The sequence below is a fragment of the Gobius niger genome (assembly GCF_951799975.1).
Source record: "Gobius niger genome assembly, chromosome: 11".
NCBI lineage: Eukaryota > Metazoa > Chordata > Actinopteri > Gobiiformes > Gobiidae > Gobius > Gobius niger.
Window position 1 is genome coordinate 1912758 of NC_136862.1, and position 16493 is coordinate 1929250.

General features: G+C 37.0%; 1 protein-coding gene across 1 annotated transcript; it reads right to left on the reverse strand.

Moving 5' to 3' along the window:
* Positions 1 to 3302: 3302 nt before the first annotated feature.
* Positions 3303 to 14177, reverse strand: rad51d (RAD51 paralog D; the record flags this gene model as incomplete). Its single annotated transcript, XM_079566757.1, has 9 exons — positions 14088 to 14177; positions 13843 to 13904; positions 13659 to 13777; positions 11208 to 11289; positions 10929 to 11063; positions 9444 to 9630; positions 7393 to 7463; positions 6827 to 7075; positions 3303 to 3398 (listed from the first exon to the last, which is right to left on the reverse strand). Exons 1-9 carry the CDS (start codon positions 14167 to 14169, stop codon positions 3303 to 3305), a joined length of 1083 nt encoding a protein of 360 aa, XP_079422883.1. The 5' UTR covers positions 14170 to 14177.
* Positions 14178 to 16493: the final 2316 nt, after the last annotated feature.

The window sequence follows — 16493 nt, forward strand, 5'->3', positions numbered from 1 at the left end:
ATAGTTTGACGGGGGCGTCTTATTCTCCGGAGCGACTAATATGTGATTTTTTTTTCTGTTTTAAATTCAAATATATAATTTCACACGCCGCTAGAGGGCGCTGCAGGCTAATCGAGCAGCAGAAAGAAAGTTTAGAGCAGGGGTCGGCAAGTAAAGCATCATTTTCTACATAAGCCAGTGTTGTTCATCATATACACGGGAAAAATGTCCATCTTAAATTAGATAAATGACTTAAAATTGCTTGAATAAAGTTTTTTTTTATGTTAAATGAGAGCTGGTTTGAACTAATGAGTCGGTTTGAACTGTTTTTCTTTAACTAAAAAGATGCTAATGTCAATGGAACATAATATAAAAATCCCACTGGAAATCAGACAAATTAACTTTTACTGTAAAAAATATTAATTTTTCACTTGAAATTATACAAAATAACCTGAATTAAGAAAAAAATGTACTTGTTCCATTGGCCAGAATAGGTTTTATCTGCTCTAAGGCCAAATCTCCTCAAACAGATTTAATCTCTAAATTTAAGTAGATTTAAGTCATTTCTTCCTTTGAGATTATTATTCTTTTAGGATTATGACATTAACCTCTTAACTCCCGCCTGAACCGAGAGGATCTTTTTCTTCACGTTATCAGATTTTTTCCATCATTTTTTTGTTGGGTATTCAACTCATTTTTGTAACTTTTTTTTGGTCAAATTTTGGTCATTTTTCTGTCATTTTTTGTCACATTTTTGCCACTTTTTCATCAATTTTTCATCAATGTTTTCTCACTTTTGTCACATTTCCATCCTTGTTTTCGTCTCAGTTTTGTTGCTATTTTCACACCTTTTTTCCAGAGGCTTTTGGATTGGGGTAAAGCTGGAGAAAATGTCCTCGGTTCAGGCGGGAGTTAAGGGGTTAAACATGTGGACGACAGTTTGGATTCGAAAGACACGATCCAGATTCAGAAAACTTTGACCACTGTGTCCGATTACTGTTCTTTTTCCTTTGGAGTGTTTGAGTTCTGAGTTTTGCCAAAATACTGCTTTGTCCGAATATTCCCAAAAATGATTGCAGTATTAATTTTTTGCCAATATCGTTATGTATTAATATGTAAGTCGAAAGTCTGTGTTATAACAAACCTTCTGGAGTCGGCCCGAGCCACCAGGGGGCGGCATCAGTCAAGCCCCGGCTATGAGGAGCAAAGAGAAACACTGGCCATGAAATCCGGCTCCAGGTCTGGAATAACATAACATGGTTTAACCCCTTAACCCCCACCTGAACCGAGCACATGTTCTCCAGTTTGGCTTTACCCCAATCCAAAAGCTTCTGGGGAAAAAGCTGAGACGAAAACAATGATGGAAATGTCACAAAAATGTCACAAAAAATTGACGAAAATGTGATAAAAAATTGACAAATTGATAAAAAATTGACTAAAAAATAACAAAAAATGGACCAAAAAGTGATTAAAAAAAGTATTAAAAAAATGACCAAAATTTTATAAAAAATGGTGAAAAAAATGACAAAAATTTGATTAAAAAAAATATTGACAAAAGACAAAAAATTGATCAAAAATGTGATAAATATTTGACAAAAAGACAAATATTTCATAAAATTTTTTTACAAAAAAAATGACTCAAATTTGATTAAAAAATGTCGAAAAAATGGCAAAATTTGATTTAAAAAAAATGGACAAATGTGATAAAAATTTGACACTAAAAAAAAGTTACGAAAAAATGACATTTGATAAAAAAAATTATAAAAAATGACAAAAAATTTATAAAAAATGACAAATGTGATCAAAAAATGTGACAAAAAAATGACAAAAATGTGATAAAAAATTGACAAAAAGACAAAAAATTCATTAATTTTTTTTAAAAAAAAATGACTAAAATTGTCGAAAAAAATAAAATATGATAAAAAAAATTACGAAAAAATGACAAAAAATTTATAAAAAATGGACAAAAATTGGATAAAAAATGACAAATGTGACAAAAAAGTGATCAAAAATGACAAAAATGTGATACAAATTTGACGAAAAAATGACAAAAATGTGTCAAAAATGACCAAAAAAAATGACAAAAAAGTTGCAAAAAGTAGACAAAAAAATGATGGAAAAAAAATGTGACGTGAGGAAAAAGATCCTCTCGGTTCAGGCGGGAGTTCAGAGGTTAAGCCATTTTGCAGGATATGTCTCACTTTAATTAACTCACTGCAGTGAAATGTATTTACAGCGAGATCATGAGCATCAACTTTATCTAAGCTCCTTTTGTTCCATTTGATCATGAAGAGATTTGTTTTGTCGTTTCTATTTTCCTTTGTGTTAAACTCAGAGTGAACCATCATTTACTTTTTCTGCTCAGATTCTGCTGTAAATGATGTTTTCTGTCTGACGCCAATAAAACTTGTACTGCAGTTTTGTCTCTTCAGTGTTTGAGGGCGGGGCCAGATCTGAACAAATAAACCTCTTTAAAAAAAATGATGTTTTAGGTAAAAGAATATACTCATTTATTAACCCCTTAACTCCCACCTGAACTGAGCACATTTTCTCCAGTTTGGCTTTACCCCAATCCAAAAGCTTCTGGAAAAAAGGTGTGAAAATAGCAACAAAACTGAGACGAAAACAATGATGGAAATGAGACGAAAAAGTGAGAAAACATTGATGCAAAAATGTCACAAGAAATTGACAAAAAATTGACAAAAATGTGATAAAAATTTGACGAAAAAGACAAAATTGATAAAAAAAAATTGATGAAAAAATGACAAAAATTAGATAAAAAATTGACCAAAAAATGACAAATTTGATTAAAAAAAATTGATAAATTGATAAAAAAGGACAAAAATTTGATTAAAAAAATGACAAAAATGTGATAAAAAAAAATGGATAAATTGATGAAAAATGACAAAAAATTTGATAAAAAAATGACTAAAAAATGACAAAAAAATTATTAAAAAATTGATAAAAAATGGATGAAAAAATGACAAATTTGATAAAAAAAATTGACCAAAAACTGACAAAAATCTGATTAATAAAATGGATGAAAAAATGACAAAAAATTTATTTAAAAAAATTACGAAAAAATGACAAAAAAATTGCTAAAAAAATTACAAATGTGACAAAAAATTACGAAAAAATGAAAAAATAATTGATTAAAAAATGGACGAAAAAATGACAAGGTCTGAACAAATAAACCTCTTAAAAAACAAAGTTGTTTTAGGTAAAAGAATATTCTCATTTATTAAACAGGTTTACGCAACAAAGTGATAATGGCACGTATTTAACAGAAATATCTGATATAAACACACATTCAGAGTCGTCCTTCAGGCCTCGGTTTGGGACAGTTTTCTTTTGGCTGAAGCCGAGTCTCTGGAGCGGCTCCACCAGCTCAAGTCAAAGTCCACTTTCCTGAGACACGGCTGCAGCAACGACAAGAACAAAGCAAGTTAAGATAAAGGCACATTCCCCGAAATACTATGTTTATAAATCCCCCAAATCTTCATCAACAGAGGAAAAGAGGGGTGTGTTTAATATTCAAAACTAAAGTGGACTCAATGGGAAACTTGTGAGTCGAGCAAATAAATCTGACCATCGTCGGCATGAAGGAAAAGGACGCCATGTTTTCTCAGGATGGATCCAATGGGAGCAAATACAGTGTGGAAAAAAAGTATTTGGTCGGTTTCCCATAGACTTTCTATTGGATTTTGGCCAAATACTTTTGTTTCCCCCCAACTGTACAATGAGAACAATATAGGGCAGAGGTGGGAGTGAGTCACTAAATGCAAGTCTCGAGTCAAGTCCAAGTCGTGAAGGTCCAAGTCAATCGGTCATGGGGTCAAGTCAGGTCTTGCTTTAGCCGCCAAGTCACCTCAAGTCACAAACCCAGCGTGTCGACTTTTCACAATGTGTTTAATCTTGAAAATAACAAGTGTTTTCTCAAGATATAGCAATTTAATTTTAGGCTAAAATCAAACTTTTTAAAATCTAAAGGATTTGGATTTAAAGTCTTATCAATATTTAATCGCCACAAAATTCAAATTACATATATTTTAAATAAACAGTCAATGTACAAAATTACCGGGACAGCATTTTGAGGAAGGGGGCCCGGGGGGGGGGTGGCGACTTAAAAAGACAAATGAAACAGAGTCTTTTAAACATGAGCTGCTTTTCCCTGCCGTCTGAAACATAAATATCAAACAATATTTTTATTTTTGTCTCTGGCGGTTCTTCTGTCAAAATTGACAAAAAAATGGACGAAAAAATAACAAAAATGTGACAAAAAAAATTGACAAAGATTTGACCAAAAAGCGAGAAAACATTGACAAAAAAGTGACGAAAAATTGATGAAAAAGTGGTAAAAATGTCACAAGAAATTGACAAAAAAATAACAAAAAATTGACAAAAAATTAGTTGAATACCCAACAAAAAAATGATGGGAAAAAAATCTGATGACGTGAGGAAAAAGATCCTCTCGGTTCAGGCGGGAGTTAAGAGGTTAAACTGGAGAGCATCTCATTTGAAAGCTAAGACCAACAAAACTGACCTAAAAATCTCTTTCCTTGTTACCATGTTTTTTCAACTTTCTTCCCATCACTTTTTTGCTGCTATTTTGCCACTTTTCCTTTTTTTCCTTTTTTTTCTCTCATTGCTTTCTTGTCATTATTTTGTCGCTTTCTTGTCACGTTTTTATGTTTGGGTAATGACTGTGAGGGTAAAACTGTAGAAAATGTGCTCGGTCCAGGGCTGTTCTCCAATACAGGCTTTGGAATTACTGAAACATAAATATAAAATAATATTTGTATTTTTGTTAGTTTCTGGTAGTTTTTCTGTCAGTGGTTCCCCTGTAATGCCCCAGCCCCTGTATACTCGGATTCACCCCTGCTCAAAGTAGATTCTGCGTAGCCTTCAGTCCCGCTGTCACTGGGCTGTGGCGGATGTGTAAAATAACCTCTAAATGCTGTAAACTTTGTGTGAACGAATTAAAACATCGAAAAGCCCCGAGATTCCTCACGTCATCACATTTTGTTTCCATCATTTTTTTGTTGGGAATTCAACTCATTTTTGTAACTTTATTTGTCATTTTTTCGTCAATTTTTTGTCAAATTTTTATCACATTTTTGAATTTTTTTGTTGCATTTGTGTAATTTTTTCATCATTTTTTTAACACATTTTTGTCACATTTTTTGTAATTATTTGTCTTTTTTTTTCTTTTCATTTTTTTAATTTTTTTTTTAGTAATTTTTTCGTAAATTTTTCATTCATTTTTTGTCAATTTTTTTGTAATTTTTTGTCAAATTTTTATCACATTTTTGTCATTTTTTTTTACATTTGTGTCATTTTTCATCAATTTTTAAACACATTTTTGTCACACTTTTTGATTTTTTTTTGTAATTTTTAGTCAATTTTTAGTAATTTTTTGTCAATTTTTTATCACATTTTTGTCACATTTTTTGTAATTTTTTAGTCCATTTTTGTAATTGTTTTTTTCCATTTTTAATGAATCAGCTCTGACATGGTGGTTCTGGAGGCTCCGTCTGCGCTGTCGGTCCAGCCCATCGTTTCAAACGTTTTCCTGTCCGTAAATCTCCTCCTCTTCACTGTCTTTAGAAAACTTTTAATGCATCCAAAGAAACAGGTTGTATTTCCTCCGGCCTTTTCGCGCTGTGTTGATCAGACGCTCCGGGAAACCGAACACACATGTGGATAATCACCATAATGTAAACAAAGATGCGCCGCTTTTACGAAATTAATCCTGATCTTTCAACAGTTTCACTCAAATAAATAATAACTATAAAGTCACAGTGAGTCATTGAGAGTCATTGGCCTCAAGTCCAAGTTAAGTCTCGAGTCACAAACAGCAAGTCCCAAGTCTCCAGGACAAGTTTCTCCCCTGAAAAAGAGAATCTTAATCTCAGTGGGACGATCCTGGTTAAGAGGAGACACTACTGGCAAAACTCCATTTTTTTAGTTTTCAGGTTTTTTGGCCAAATTGGTCTCTGAACATATAAGCTTTCACCCGGAAACAGAAAATATCCCAAATCTTCACAATAACATGTTTAAATATTGCACTGATTCAATGTTCCCCCATAGACTTATATGGGAGAATGCAATTTCAAGGGCCTTTTTCTCAAAACACATGTTTCTGTCATTGTGGCGACACTATGTCCACGTCAGTCGGACCTAAAGACTTCACATTTTCCAGCCTTGGATTGAACAATGTTTGGAAGATTTTTTCAGAGGGATTTTTTATTATTTAACCCCTTAAGCCCCATTTATTGAGTTTTGAATGTCAAAAAATAAGGCGAAAATTACATTTTTACACATTTTTCCACTAAAAAACAACTTATTTTAAAACTAAACAAGACCATCCAAAATCCGCTCTGAGAAAGTCTTGGCAACTCATTTATCAATAAAATGAAACCATACATTTGAATGTAGCTCTATCTGTTATTCAGATTTCGTCGCCGAAAGATGGGAAATTTGGGGCATTTTCAGGCATAAAACACCTTGTTCTTATATGAAAAGATAAAATGACAGATGTATTTTTTTCTCACATTTATGCCAGTGATCGACAGCAACAGTTTCACATTGATATCTCTTAATATACATTTTTTTCCCTCGTCACCTGCAGTGTCTCGCCTTAAATAAAGGTCAATAAAAAAAATAAAGTCAAGTCTTTTTGGAGCTTTGGTCAAGTAAGTCTCAAGTCCCGAAAATTGCGACTCGAGTCAAGTCATGTGACTCGAGTCTCCCACCTCTGATACAGGGCCGAGGATTGACCCTTGAGGATCTCCAGTGGGGCCAAACAGGAAACCACAGATGATGACCTGAAGCGTTTCAGTGGTACCTGTCTGGACGACTTGATGAGCGTGGCCGACCTCCAGCTGCTCTGGTGGGCGCCCGTGTGGGGGGCGGCGCTCGTGTGGGCGGCGCTCGTGTGGGCGGCGCTCGTGTGGGCGGCGCTCGTGTGGGCGGCGCTCGTGTGGGCGTGCTCCAGCAGCAGACGTGTGCGAGGGGCGTGGCTCCAGGACACGCCCAGAGCAGGACGCACGCCGCCGCCGCCGCCGCCGCTCTCACGGGTCACATGGTTGGTCACCTGATGATAATTTCACACACACGGAGTCATTTAACCCAATCCTGCAAAGAGGGCGTGTCTGTGTGTGTCTGTGTGTGTGTGTACTTGTACTTATGAAATTGTGAGGACCAGTGTGAGTTTTTTACCAACAGAGTGAGGAGAGAGAGAGTTTGAGGGTCAAGATGTGGTTTTAGGGGTTTAGGATTCAGGGTCTGGGTAAAACGTTATGTCTATGAGTGTCCTCACGAAGATAGCATTACAAACGTGTGTGTGTGTGTGTGTGTGTGTGTGTGTGTGTGTGTGTGTGTGTGTGTGTGTGTGTGTGTGTGTGAACTCACCAGCGCCGCCAGGTTAAAGTCTTTGACCATGGCTTTGAGAACGGCCGCCAGTTGAGCCATCAGAGGCATTCCTGCAGAAACACGGATCATTTTCATTTATACTGTCTTTTTTTTATTGTTATTAAACCCCGTTTGAAGCAAGCATTTTCTCCAGTTTGGCTTTACCCCAATCCAAAAGCTTCTGGAAAAAAGCAACGAAACTGAGACGAAAAAAATGATGGAAATGTGACAAAAAAGCGAGTAAACATCGACAAAAAGTTACGAAAAATTTATGAAACATTGGAAAAAATGTCACAAAAACTGACCAAAAAAATGACAAAAATGTGACAATGACAAAAAAAAAGTGATAAAAATTTGCCTTTTTTCTTTTTTTTTAATTGACGGAAAAATGACAGAAATGCGACAAAAAACTGTCAAAAATGTGATAAAAATTTGCCAAAAAATGTAAAAAAATTATTGAAAAATTGATGAAAAAATTACAAAAATGTGACAAAAATTTGCCAAAAAATGACAAAAATATAACAAAAAAATGATTAAAATGTGATAAATTTTGACGAAAAAAATACAAAAATGTGACAAAAAAATTACAAAAATATGACAAAAAATGACAAAAAAAGGACAAAAAAGTTACAGAAATTAGTTGAATACCCAACAAAACAAAAAAAATAGAAAACAAATCTGATGACGTGAGGAAAAAGATCCTCTTGGTTCAGGCGGGAGTTAAGAGGTTAACTGGAGAGCATCTCATTTGAAAGCTAAGACCAACAAAACTGACCTAAACATCTTTTTCCTTCAACTTTCTTCCCATCACTTTTTTGCCGCTATTTTGCCACTTTTTCTTTTTTTTCATTTTTTTTTTCTCATCGCTTTCTTGTCACGTTTTTAGATTTGGGTAATGACTGTGAGGGACTGTGAGGGCTGTTCTCCAATACAGTCTTTGGAATTACATTTTAAAGCCCAAATGCTATATTATATTATATCTACATGCCACAAAAAAACAGCACATTTCTTCAGATTTTAGCCCAAACTGAAAATGTTTTAGTCCAAAACGTTGGTATTTTCAATGAACCTACGCAGTAAAAACTGTTGAGCGATGTCATAGTTTTCCAATACATTTAGATTTAATGCAGTTTTAACCAAATGTGATGTTAATGACACAAAAGGCCTTGGTTTTGGCCCCGTCCCCTTAACCCCGTACCTCCCGCCTGAACCGAGCACATTTTCTCCAGTTTGGCTTTACCTCAATCCAAAAGCTTCTGGAAAAAAGCTGTGAAAATAGCAACAAAACAGAGACGAAAACAATGATGGAAATGTGACAAAAAAGGGACGAAAAATTGATGAAAAAGTGGCAAAAATGTCACAAGAAATTGACAAAAAATATACGAAAAAATGACAAATGTGACAAAAAAAATTGATAAAAAATGTACAAAAAAATGATAAAAAAAATTACAAAAATTTGACCAAAAATTTGACCAAAAAATGACAAAAAATAACAAAAATTGACAAAAAAAATGACAAAAAATTGACAAAAATGTGACAAATTTTTTTATTAAAAAATTACGAAAAAATGACCAAAAAAATGACAAAAATTTGACAAAAAATAACAAAAAAATAACAAAAAAATGACAAAAAATGACAAAAAAAATAACAAAAAATAACAAAAAAATGACAAAAATGTGACAAAAAGGTGACAAAAAATTTGATTAAAAAATTACGAAAAAATGACAAAACTGTGACAAACAAATGACACAAATTTGACAAAAAAATTTCAAAGATTTGACCAAAAAATGACAAAAAATAACAAAAACTGACAAAAAAACAAACAAAAAAATGACAAAAATGTGACAAAAAAATGACAAAAATGTGACAAAAAAATGACAAAAATGTGACAAAAATGAGTTGAATACCCAACAAAAAAACTATGGAAAAACAATGTGATGACGTGAGGAAAAAGATCCTCTTGGTTCAGGTGGGGGTTAGGAGGTTAAAGGCCCTGGTTTTGGCCCCGTCCCCTTAATAATGTGGTCAGTGAGTCTTTGTTCCAAACCCACCCTCCGTGTGCCTGGTCCCGAGCAGCGGAGACACGAGCGCCGACACCGAGTCCACGATGACGGCCCGCACGCAGGCCCCGCCCACCGACACCTGCTGCAGGCCGCTCCGGCGCAGGCCGTACAGGCAGTCCAGCAGAGCGAGCAGGTCGAACAGGCGGAACACGTGGATCCTCTGCAGAGCGGCCGCCTGGGAGCGAGAACAGACACGGATCACACACATGAAGGTGGCAGAATGTTATTGTTTAACCTCTTACTGCCTGAACCAAGTGCATTCTGTCCTCTTTGGCCATTATATAGGCCTGTGTAACACACTCATTTGAAAGCTAAGACCCACAAAACTGATCTTTTTCCTTGCGTTGTTGCTGTGTTGTGTCACCTTTTTTATGTTTTTGTTTTTTTCAATTTTTGTCACATTTTTGTTGAATTTTTGTCACTTTTTGTTGATTTTTAGTCATTTTTTTTGTTGATTTTTTGTCATTTTTTGTTGAATTTTTGTCATTTTTTTGTTGATTTTTTGTCACTTTTTGTTGAATTTTTGTCACATTTTTGTTGAATTTTTGTCATTTTTTGTTGAATTTTTTGACATTTTTTTGTTGAATTTTTGTAATTTTTTTGTTGAATTTTTGTCATTTTTTGTTGAATTTTTCTCACTTTTTTGCTGATTTTTTGTAATTTTTTTGTTGAATTTTTGTCATTTTTTTGTTGAATTTTTTGTCATTTTTTTGTAGAATTTTTGTCATTTTTTTGTTGAATTTTTGTCAGATTTTTGTTGAATTTTTGACATTTTTTTGTTGAATTTTTGACATTTTTTGTCGAATTTTTGTCAGATTTTTGTTGAATTTTTGTCATTTTTTGTTGAATTTTTTGACATTTTTTTGTTGAATTTTTGTAATTTTTTTGTTGAATTTTTGTCATTTTTTTGTTGAATTTTTTGACATTTTTTTTTTGAATTTTTGTCATTTTTTTGTTGAATTTTTGTCAGATTTTTGTTGAATTTTTGTCATATTTTTGTTGAATTTTTGTCATTTTTTTGTTGAATTTTTGTCACATTTTTGTTGAATTTTTGACATTTTTTTGTTGAATTTTTGACATTTTTTTGTTGAATTTTTGTTGAATTTTTGTCATTTTTTTGTCATTTTTTTGTTGAATTTTTGTCATTTTTTTTTTAATTTTTGTCATTTTTTGTTGAATTTTTGTCATTTTTTGTTGAATTTTTGTCATTTTTTTGGTGAATTTTTGTCATTTTTTTGGTGAATTTTTGTCATTTTTTTGTTGAATTTTTGTCATATTTTTGTTGAATTTTTGTCATTTTTTTGTTGAATTTTTGTCACATTTTTGTTGAATTTTTGTCACTTTTCTGTTGCGTTTACATCCTTGTTTTCTTCTCATTTTTTTGTGGCTGTTTTGGTAAAGCCGAACTGGAGAAAATGGGATTGGTTCAGGTGGGAGTTAAGAGGTTAATGTTAGTAACAGAGTGTTCCTGACCTGCTCCTCTGAGTTAGCGCCCTCTGTCTGCAGCATGTGCTGAAGTCGGGCTGCGCTGATGCCCCCGGTGGTGTCTATGAAGATCACGCCCTGTTTCAGGAAGTGGGCGATGTGGACCGCGACGCCAAAGCAAACCTACGAGACAAACTGCCATTATCATCATCATCATCTAACACAGTGAAGGTCTGAGTGAGGGATCTGAACCCACGCACGAAAACTCTGGACCTGCCGTACTAAACAAATACATCTAAAGTAGGGCTGGGCAGGGGTGAGACTGGCCTGTGTTTTCCCGGTGCCTGGAGGTCCTGCCAGCTCCGTCAGCTCCCCGGTGAACAGCCCCGAGTCCAGCAGCTCGTCCAAACTGAGGACACAGAGACACAAACGTTTCACTTAGAACTGAAAACTCACTGTCAGGGTTTAGAAGAAACGCCTCTAAATGGATTCACAGTATTGTCCCTGTTAACCCCTTAACTCCCACCTGAACCGAGCACATTTTCTCTGGTTTGGCTTTACCCCAATCCAAAAGCTTCTGGAAAAAAGGTGTGAAATTAGCGACAGAACTGAGACGAAAACAATGATGGAAATGTGACAAAAAAGTGACGAAAAATTTATGAAAAAGTGGCAAAAATGTCACAAAAATGTGACAAGAAATTGACGAAAAAATGACACAAATTTGACCAAAAAAATGACGAAGAAATGACAAAAATGTGACAAAAATGTGATAAAAAAATGACCAAAAAATGACAAAAATTTGACAAAAATTTGACAAAAATTTGACCAAAAAATGACAAAAATGTGACAAGAATGTGATAAAAAATTGACCAAAAAATGACCAAAAAATTACAAAAATGTGACAAAAATGTGACAAAAATTTGACCAAAAAATTACAAAAATGTGACAAAAAAGTGAGAAAACATTGACAAAAAAGTGACGAAAAATGTATGAAAAAGTGGCAAAAATGTCACAAAAATATCACAAGAAATTGACGAAAAAATTATAAAAATTGGACAAAAAAGTGACAAAAAAGTGACAAAAAAATTACAAAAATGTGACAAAAAAATTGTGACAAAAATTTGACCAAAAAAATGGACCAAAAAATGGACCAAAAAATGACAATAAAACTACAAAAAAGTGACAAAAATGAGTTGAATACCCAACAAAAAAATGATGGAAAAAAAATCTGTTAAAGACCTGTAAAAAAACAACAACTGCAAAACGTCCTCAGATTTCTGCCTATTCGCCCCCGACCCACCAGTTGAGAACCACTGCTGTGGACGAGCACTCTTCTCACTCAGGCTAAACCCGTCTATCCCAGCCCCGCTCACAGGCCTTCAGCCGGTAACAGGAGAGTGAGATTACCGTGAGGCGGGGGAAAGGTTAGGTCATCGCAGTGGCTAAAGCCTCCATTTGGATCCGACACAGGTTAACCTCTTAACTCCCACCTGAACATGTTTTCTCCTGTTCTCCAAATTCTCCCAATCTAAAAGCTTCTTCAAAATGGCGACAAAAACGAGAAGAAAATGAGGATGTAAAGTGACAAAAATCCAGCAAAAAAAGACAAAAATCCAGTTAAAAAAAAGACAAAAATCCAGTTAAAAAAATGACAAAAATCCTGCAAAAAAATGACAAAAATCCAGCAAAAAATGACAAAAATACAGCAAAAAAAAGACAAAAATCCAGCAAAAAAATGGCAAAAATTCAGCAAAAAATGACAAAAAAAACAGCAAAAAAAGACAAAAATCCAGCAAAAAAGTGACAAAAATCCAGCAAAAAAGTGACAAAAATCCAGCAAAAAAATGACAAAAATCCAGCAAAAAAATGACAAAAATCCAGCAAAAAAAATGACAAAAATCCAACAAAAAGTGACAAAAATCCAACAAAAAGTGACAAAAATCCAGCAAAAAAAAGACAAAATCCAGCAAAAAAAAGACAAAAATCCAGCAAAAAAGACGAAAATCCTGCAAAAAAGTGACAAAAATCCAGCAAAAAAATGACAAAAATCCAGCAAAAAAAAGACAAAAATCCAGCAAAAAAAAAGACAAAAATCCAACAAAAAGTGACAAAAATCTGCAAAAAAATGTCAAAAATCCAGCAAAAAATTACAAAAATCCAGCAAAAAATGACAAAAATCCAGCAAATAAACAAACAAAAATCCAGCAAAAAAGTGACAAAAATCCAGCAAAAAAAAAAATTATCCAGAAAAAAAATGACAAAAATCCAGCAAAAAAATGACAAAAAAACAGCAAAAAAAAGACAAAAATCCAACAAAAAAAAGACAAAAATCCAGCAAAAAAGTGACAAAAAAACAGCAAAAAAAAGACAAAAATCCAGCAAAAAAAATGACAAAAATCCAGCAAAAAAATGACAAAAATCCAGCAAAAAAATGACAAAAATCCAGCAAAAAAATGACAAAAATCCAGCAAAAAAATGACAAAAAACCAGCAAAAAAATGACAAAAATCCAACAAAAAGTGACAAAAATCCAGCAAAAAAGTAACACAAAAATGAACAAAAGTGCCATAAAAAAGTGACAAAAACACATAAGGGAAATAAAGAGTGACGACAATGGCAAAGAGGAGAGAATGCATTTGGTTTTGGCGGGTGGTAAGAGGTTAGTCGTGCGGCCCTGGTGTGAGGGAGTGTGAGGGCGTGTGAGGGCGTGTGGTGGGGTGTGAGGGCGTGTGAGGGGGTGTGACGGAGTGTGAGGGGGTGTGAGTGCATGTGGCGGTACCGCGGGTGTCCGGTGGAGAGGATGGCGGTGCAGCTCAGCAGCTCCTCGTACAGGTCGGCTCCGGACACGGGGAAGGCCGTGTGCTGAGCCAGGAGAACTCTGCGGATGGAGAACAGCGCCTGGACACGAGCGGACCTTTAGCACAGACGTCACTGTAAAGTACCTGAACAAGGACCTCTCGTACCTTATACGACACGGAGCATTTCTGAGCCAAAGCCTCCAGGTCGGACGACACCAGCTCCTCCACTAAAACCACATCGTGAGAATAATCAACATGTTTAGCAGCGGAACATGGATAAACCAGCAGCTTAGAATATAGTAAATATAATCGATTTATTTTGTTAAGATCTGTTTAATCCGGTTTGTAGTTACACTGGCCTATAGTTGGGAAGCTTTAAGATTTGGGTAAAGCTGAGGAGGAGCGTTCACCTGTGGAGACGTCTGCGGCTCGAAGGCTTCGGACCAGCTCCATCTCCAGCCCTGGACACATGAGCTCCCGCAGAACCACCATGGTCCACCTCAGGGGTCTGCCTCCGGGTCAGCCTCCGGGTCTGTCTCCAAGTCCTCCTCCGGGTCCGCCTCAGGGGTCTGCGTCCGGGTCCGCCTCAGGGTCTGCCCCCGGGTCCGCCTCAGGGTCCGCCTCAGGGGTCTGCCCCCGGGTCAGCCTCCGGGTCCTCCTTCGGGGTCAGCCTCAGGGTCCGCCTCAGGGTCAGCCTTCGGGTCCGCCTCCTCCAGGTCCTCCTCCGGGGTCAGCCTTCGGGTCCGTCTCAGGGTCAGCCTTCGGGTCCTCCTCCTCCAGGTCCTCCTCCGGGGTCAGCCTTCGGGTCCGCCTCAGGGTCCTCCTCCGGATCAGCCTCAGGGATCCAACTTATTACGTGGGGGAAAAAAGTTGATATTTATGTGTATTTAACCTTGTAGTGACCCAGTGGCTGTATGAGTGGTCAGAGCGGCGCCTTTACTTCCATCACAGTGTCTCTACAACGCTCCCGGATCACTTGTTTTGTAGGTTTTCTGGTGAGAGGCTCCGTCGGCAGCGAAAACCTTCCAAACAGTTGATCCTGAAGTGTCCTCGAGGCCACTGTGATGGAAGTAAAGGCGTCATGCGGATCACTCATACAGCCACCGGGTCACTACAAAGTTACATAACGCACCTTTAACTAAAACTGAACTTTCACACATTCATAAGTTCTGTTCATTGTTTATTTTTGGCTGAGTTTGTCGAATGTTTTGATCTCAGTCCGATAAAGCCTTTAGTGGCGTTGGGATATAACACATACACACTGCTCTCAAAAACTTAGGGCACACTCAAAAAACGCAATGTAACTCCAAGTCAGTCAGATCTCTGGGATATCAGACTGTCCAGTGAGGAAGCCACGCTTATTGTGAATCAGTTTCATTTGGTGTTGTGGAAATGAAACAGACACAGGTGGAAATGAGCGGCAATTAGCAAGATCAGTCCAAAAGAGGAACCACAGACCATTTCCCTGTCTTCATCCTTTGTGCCGTATTTTTGGAACACTTTTGCATTTGTCCAGTGTTCTCACCACTAGAGGCATCATGAGGAGCATCTACAGCCCACAGAAGCTGCTCAGGGAGTGATGCTCATCCAAAATGGCACGTCCATTCGTGCTGTGGCAAGAAGGTTTGCTGTGTCTCCCAGCGCAGTGTCCAGAGCATGGAGGAGATACCAGGAGACAGGCCAGTACATCAGGAGACCTGGGGGGGCGACCGAGGTCAACAACCCAGCAGCAGGACGGCTATCTGCTCATTTGTGCACGGAGAAACAGGAGAAGCACTGCCCGAGCCCAATGACCTCCAGAGGGCCACAAATGTGCATGTTGGTCCTCAAATGTGACAGACGTGACAGAGTCTGGAGACGCCCTGGAGAACGTTCTGCTGCTGCAACATCATCCAGCATGACCGGTTTGGTGGTGGGTCAGTGATGGTCTGGGGAGGCATTTCATTGGAGGCCGCACAGCCCGCCATGTGCGAGCCAGAGGTTCCCTGACTGGCATTGGGGACCGGGATGAGATCCTCAGACCTATTGTAAGACCATATGCTGGTGCTGTGGGCCCTGGGTTCCTTCTGATGCCTGATAATGCCAGGCCACATGTGGCAAGAGTGTGTCAGCAGGTCCTGCATGATGAAGGTATTGACGTTATGGACTGGCCTGCCCGTTCCCCAGACTTAAATCCAATAGACACATCTGGGACATCATGTCTCGGTCCATCCATCAACGCCACGTGGCACCACAGACTGTCCAGGAGCTGACTGATGCTCTAATCCAGGTCTGGGAGGAGATCCCTCAGGAGGACATCCGTGGTCTCATCAGGAGCTGCCCAGGCGTTGTAGGGAGTGCATTCAGGCACGTGGAGGCCACACACACGACTGAGGATGATACTGACTCGTTTGGAGGAATTTCTACAGAATTTGGATCAACCAGTGACCTGATTTGTCACTTTGATTTTGACTATAATTTTGGATCCAGACCTCCAGGGGCTGAGAATCTGATTTACATTTATCATTCTTATGTTATTTTGTTCTCAACACATTGCCCTACACTATGAATAAAGAATAAAGAAGTTTTTGTGAGCAGTGTATAATGTGGCTTCCTGTGATACGGATATTGCATCACCTCATATCACGATACAATACTTTTGCGATATGAGTTTGGACCAGAGGTGGTTAAAGTGCGGGGTCACAGTGAACAGGACCGCGCTGTGTCCGCCTCAAACTTAAACATCAGATAAACATTAGTTAAACATTACATCAACATTAGATAAACATTAGATAAACATTAGTTAAACATTACATCAACATTTAGCTTCGTGTAGT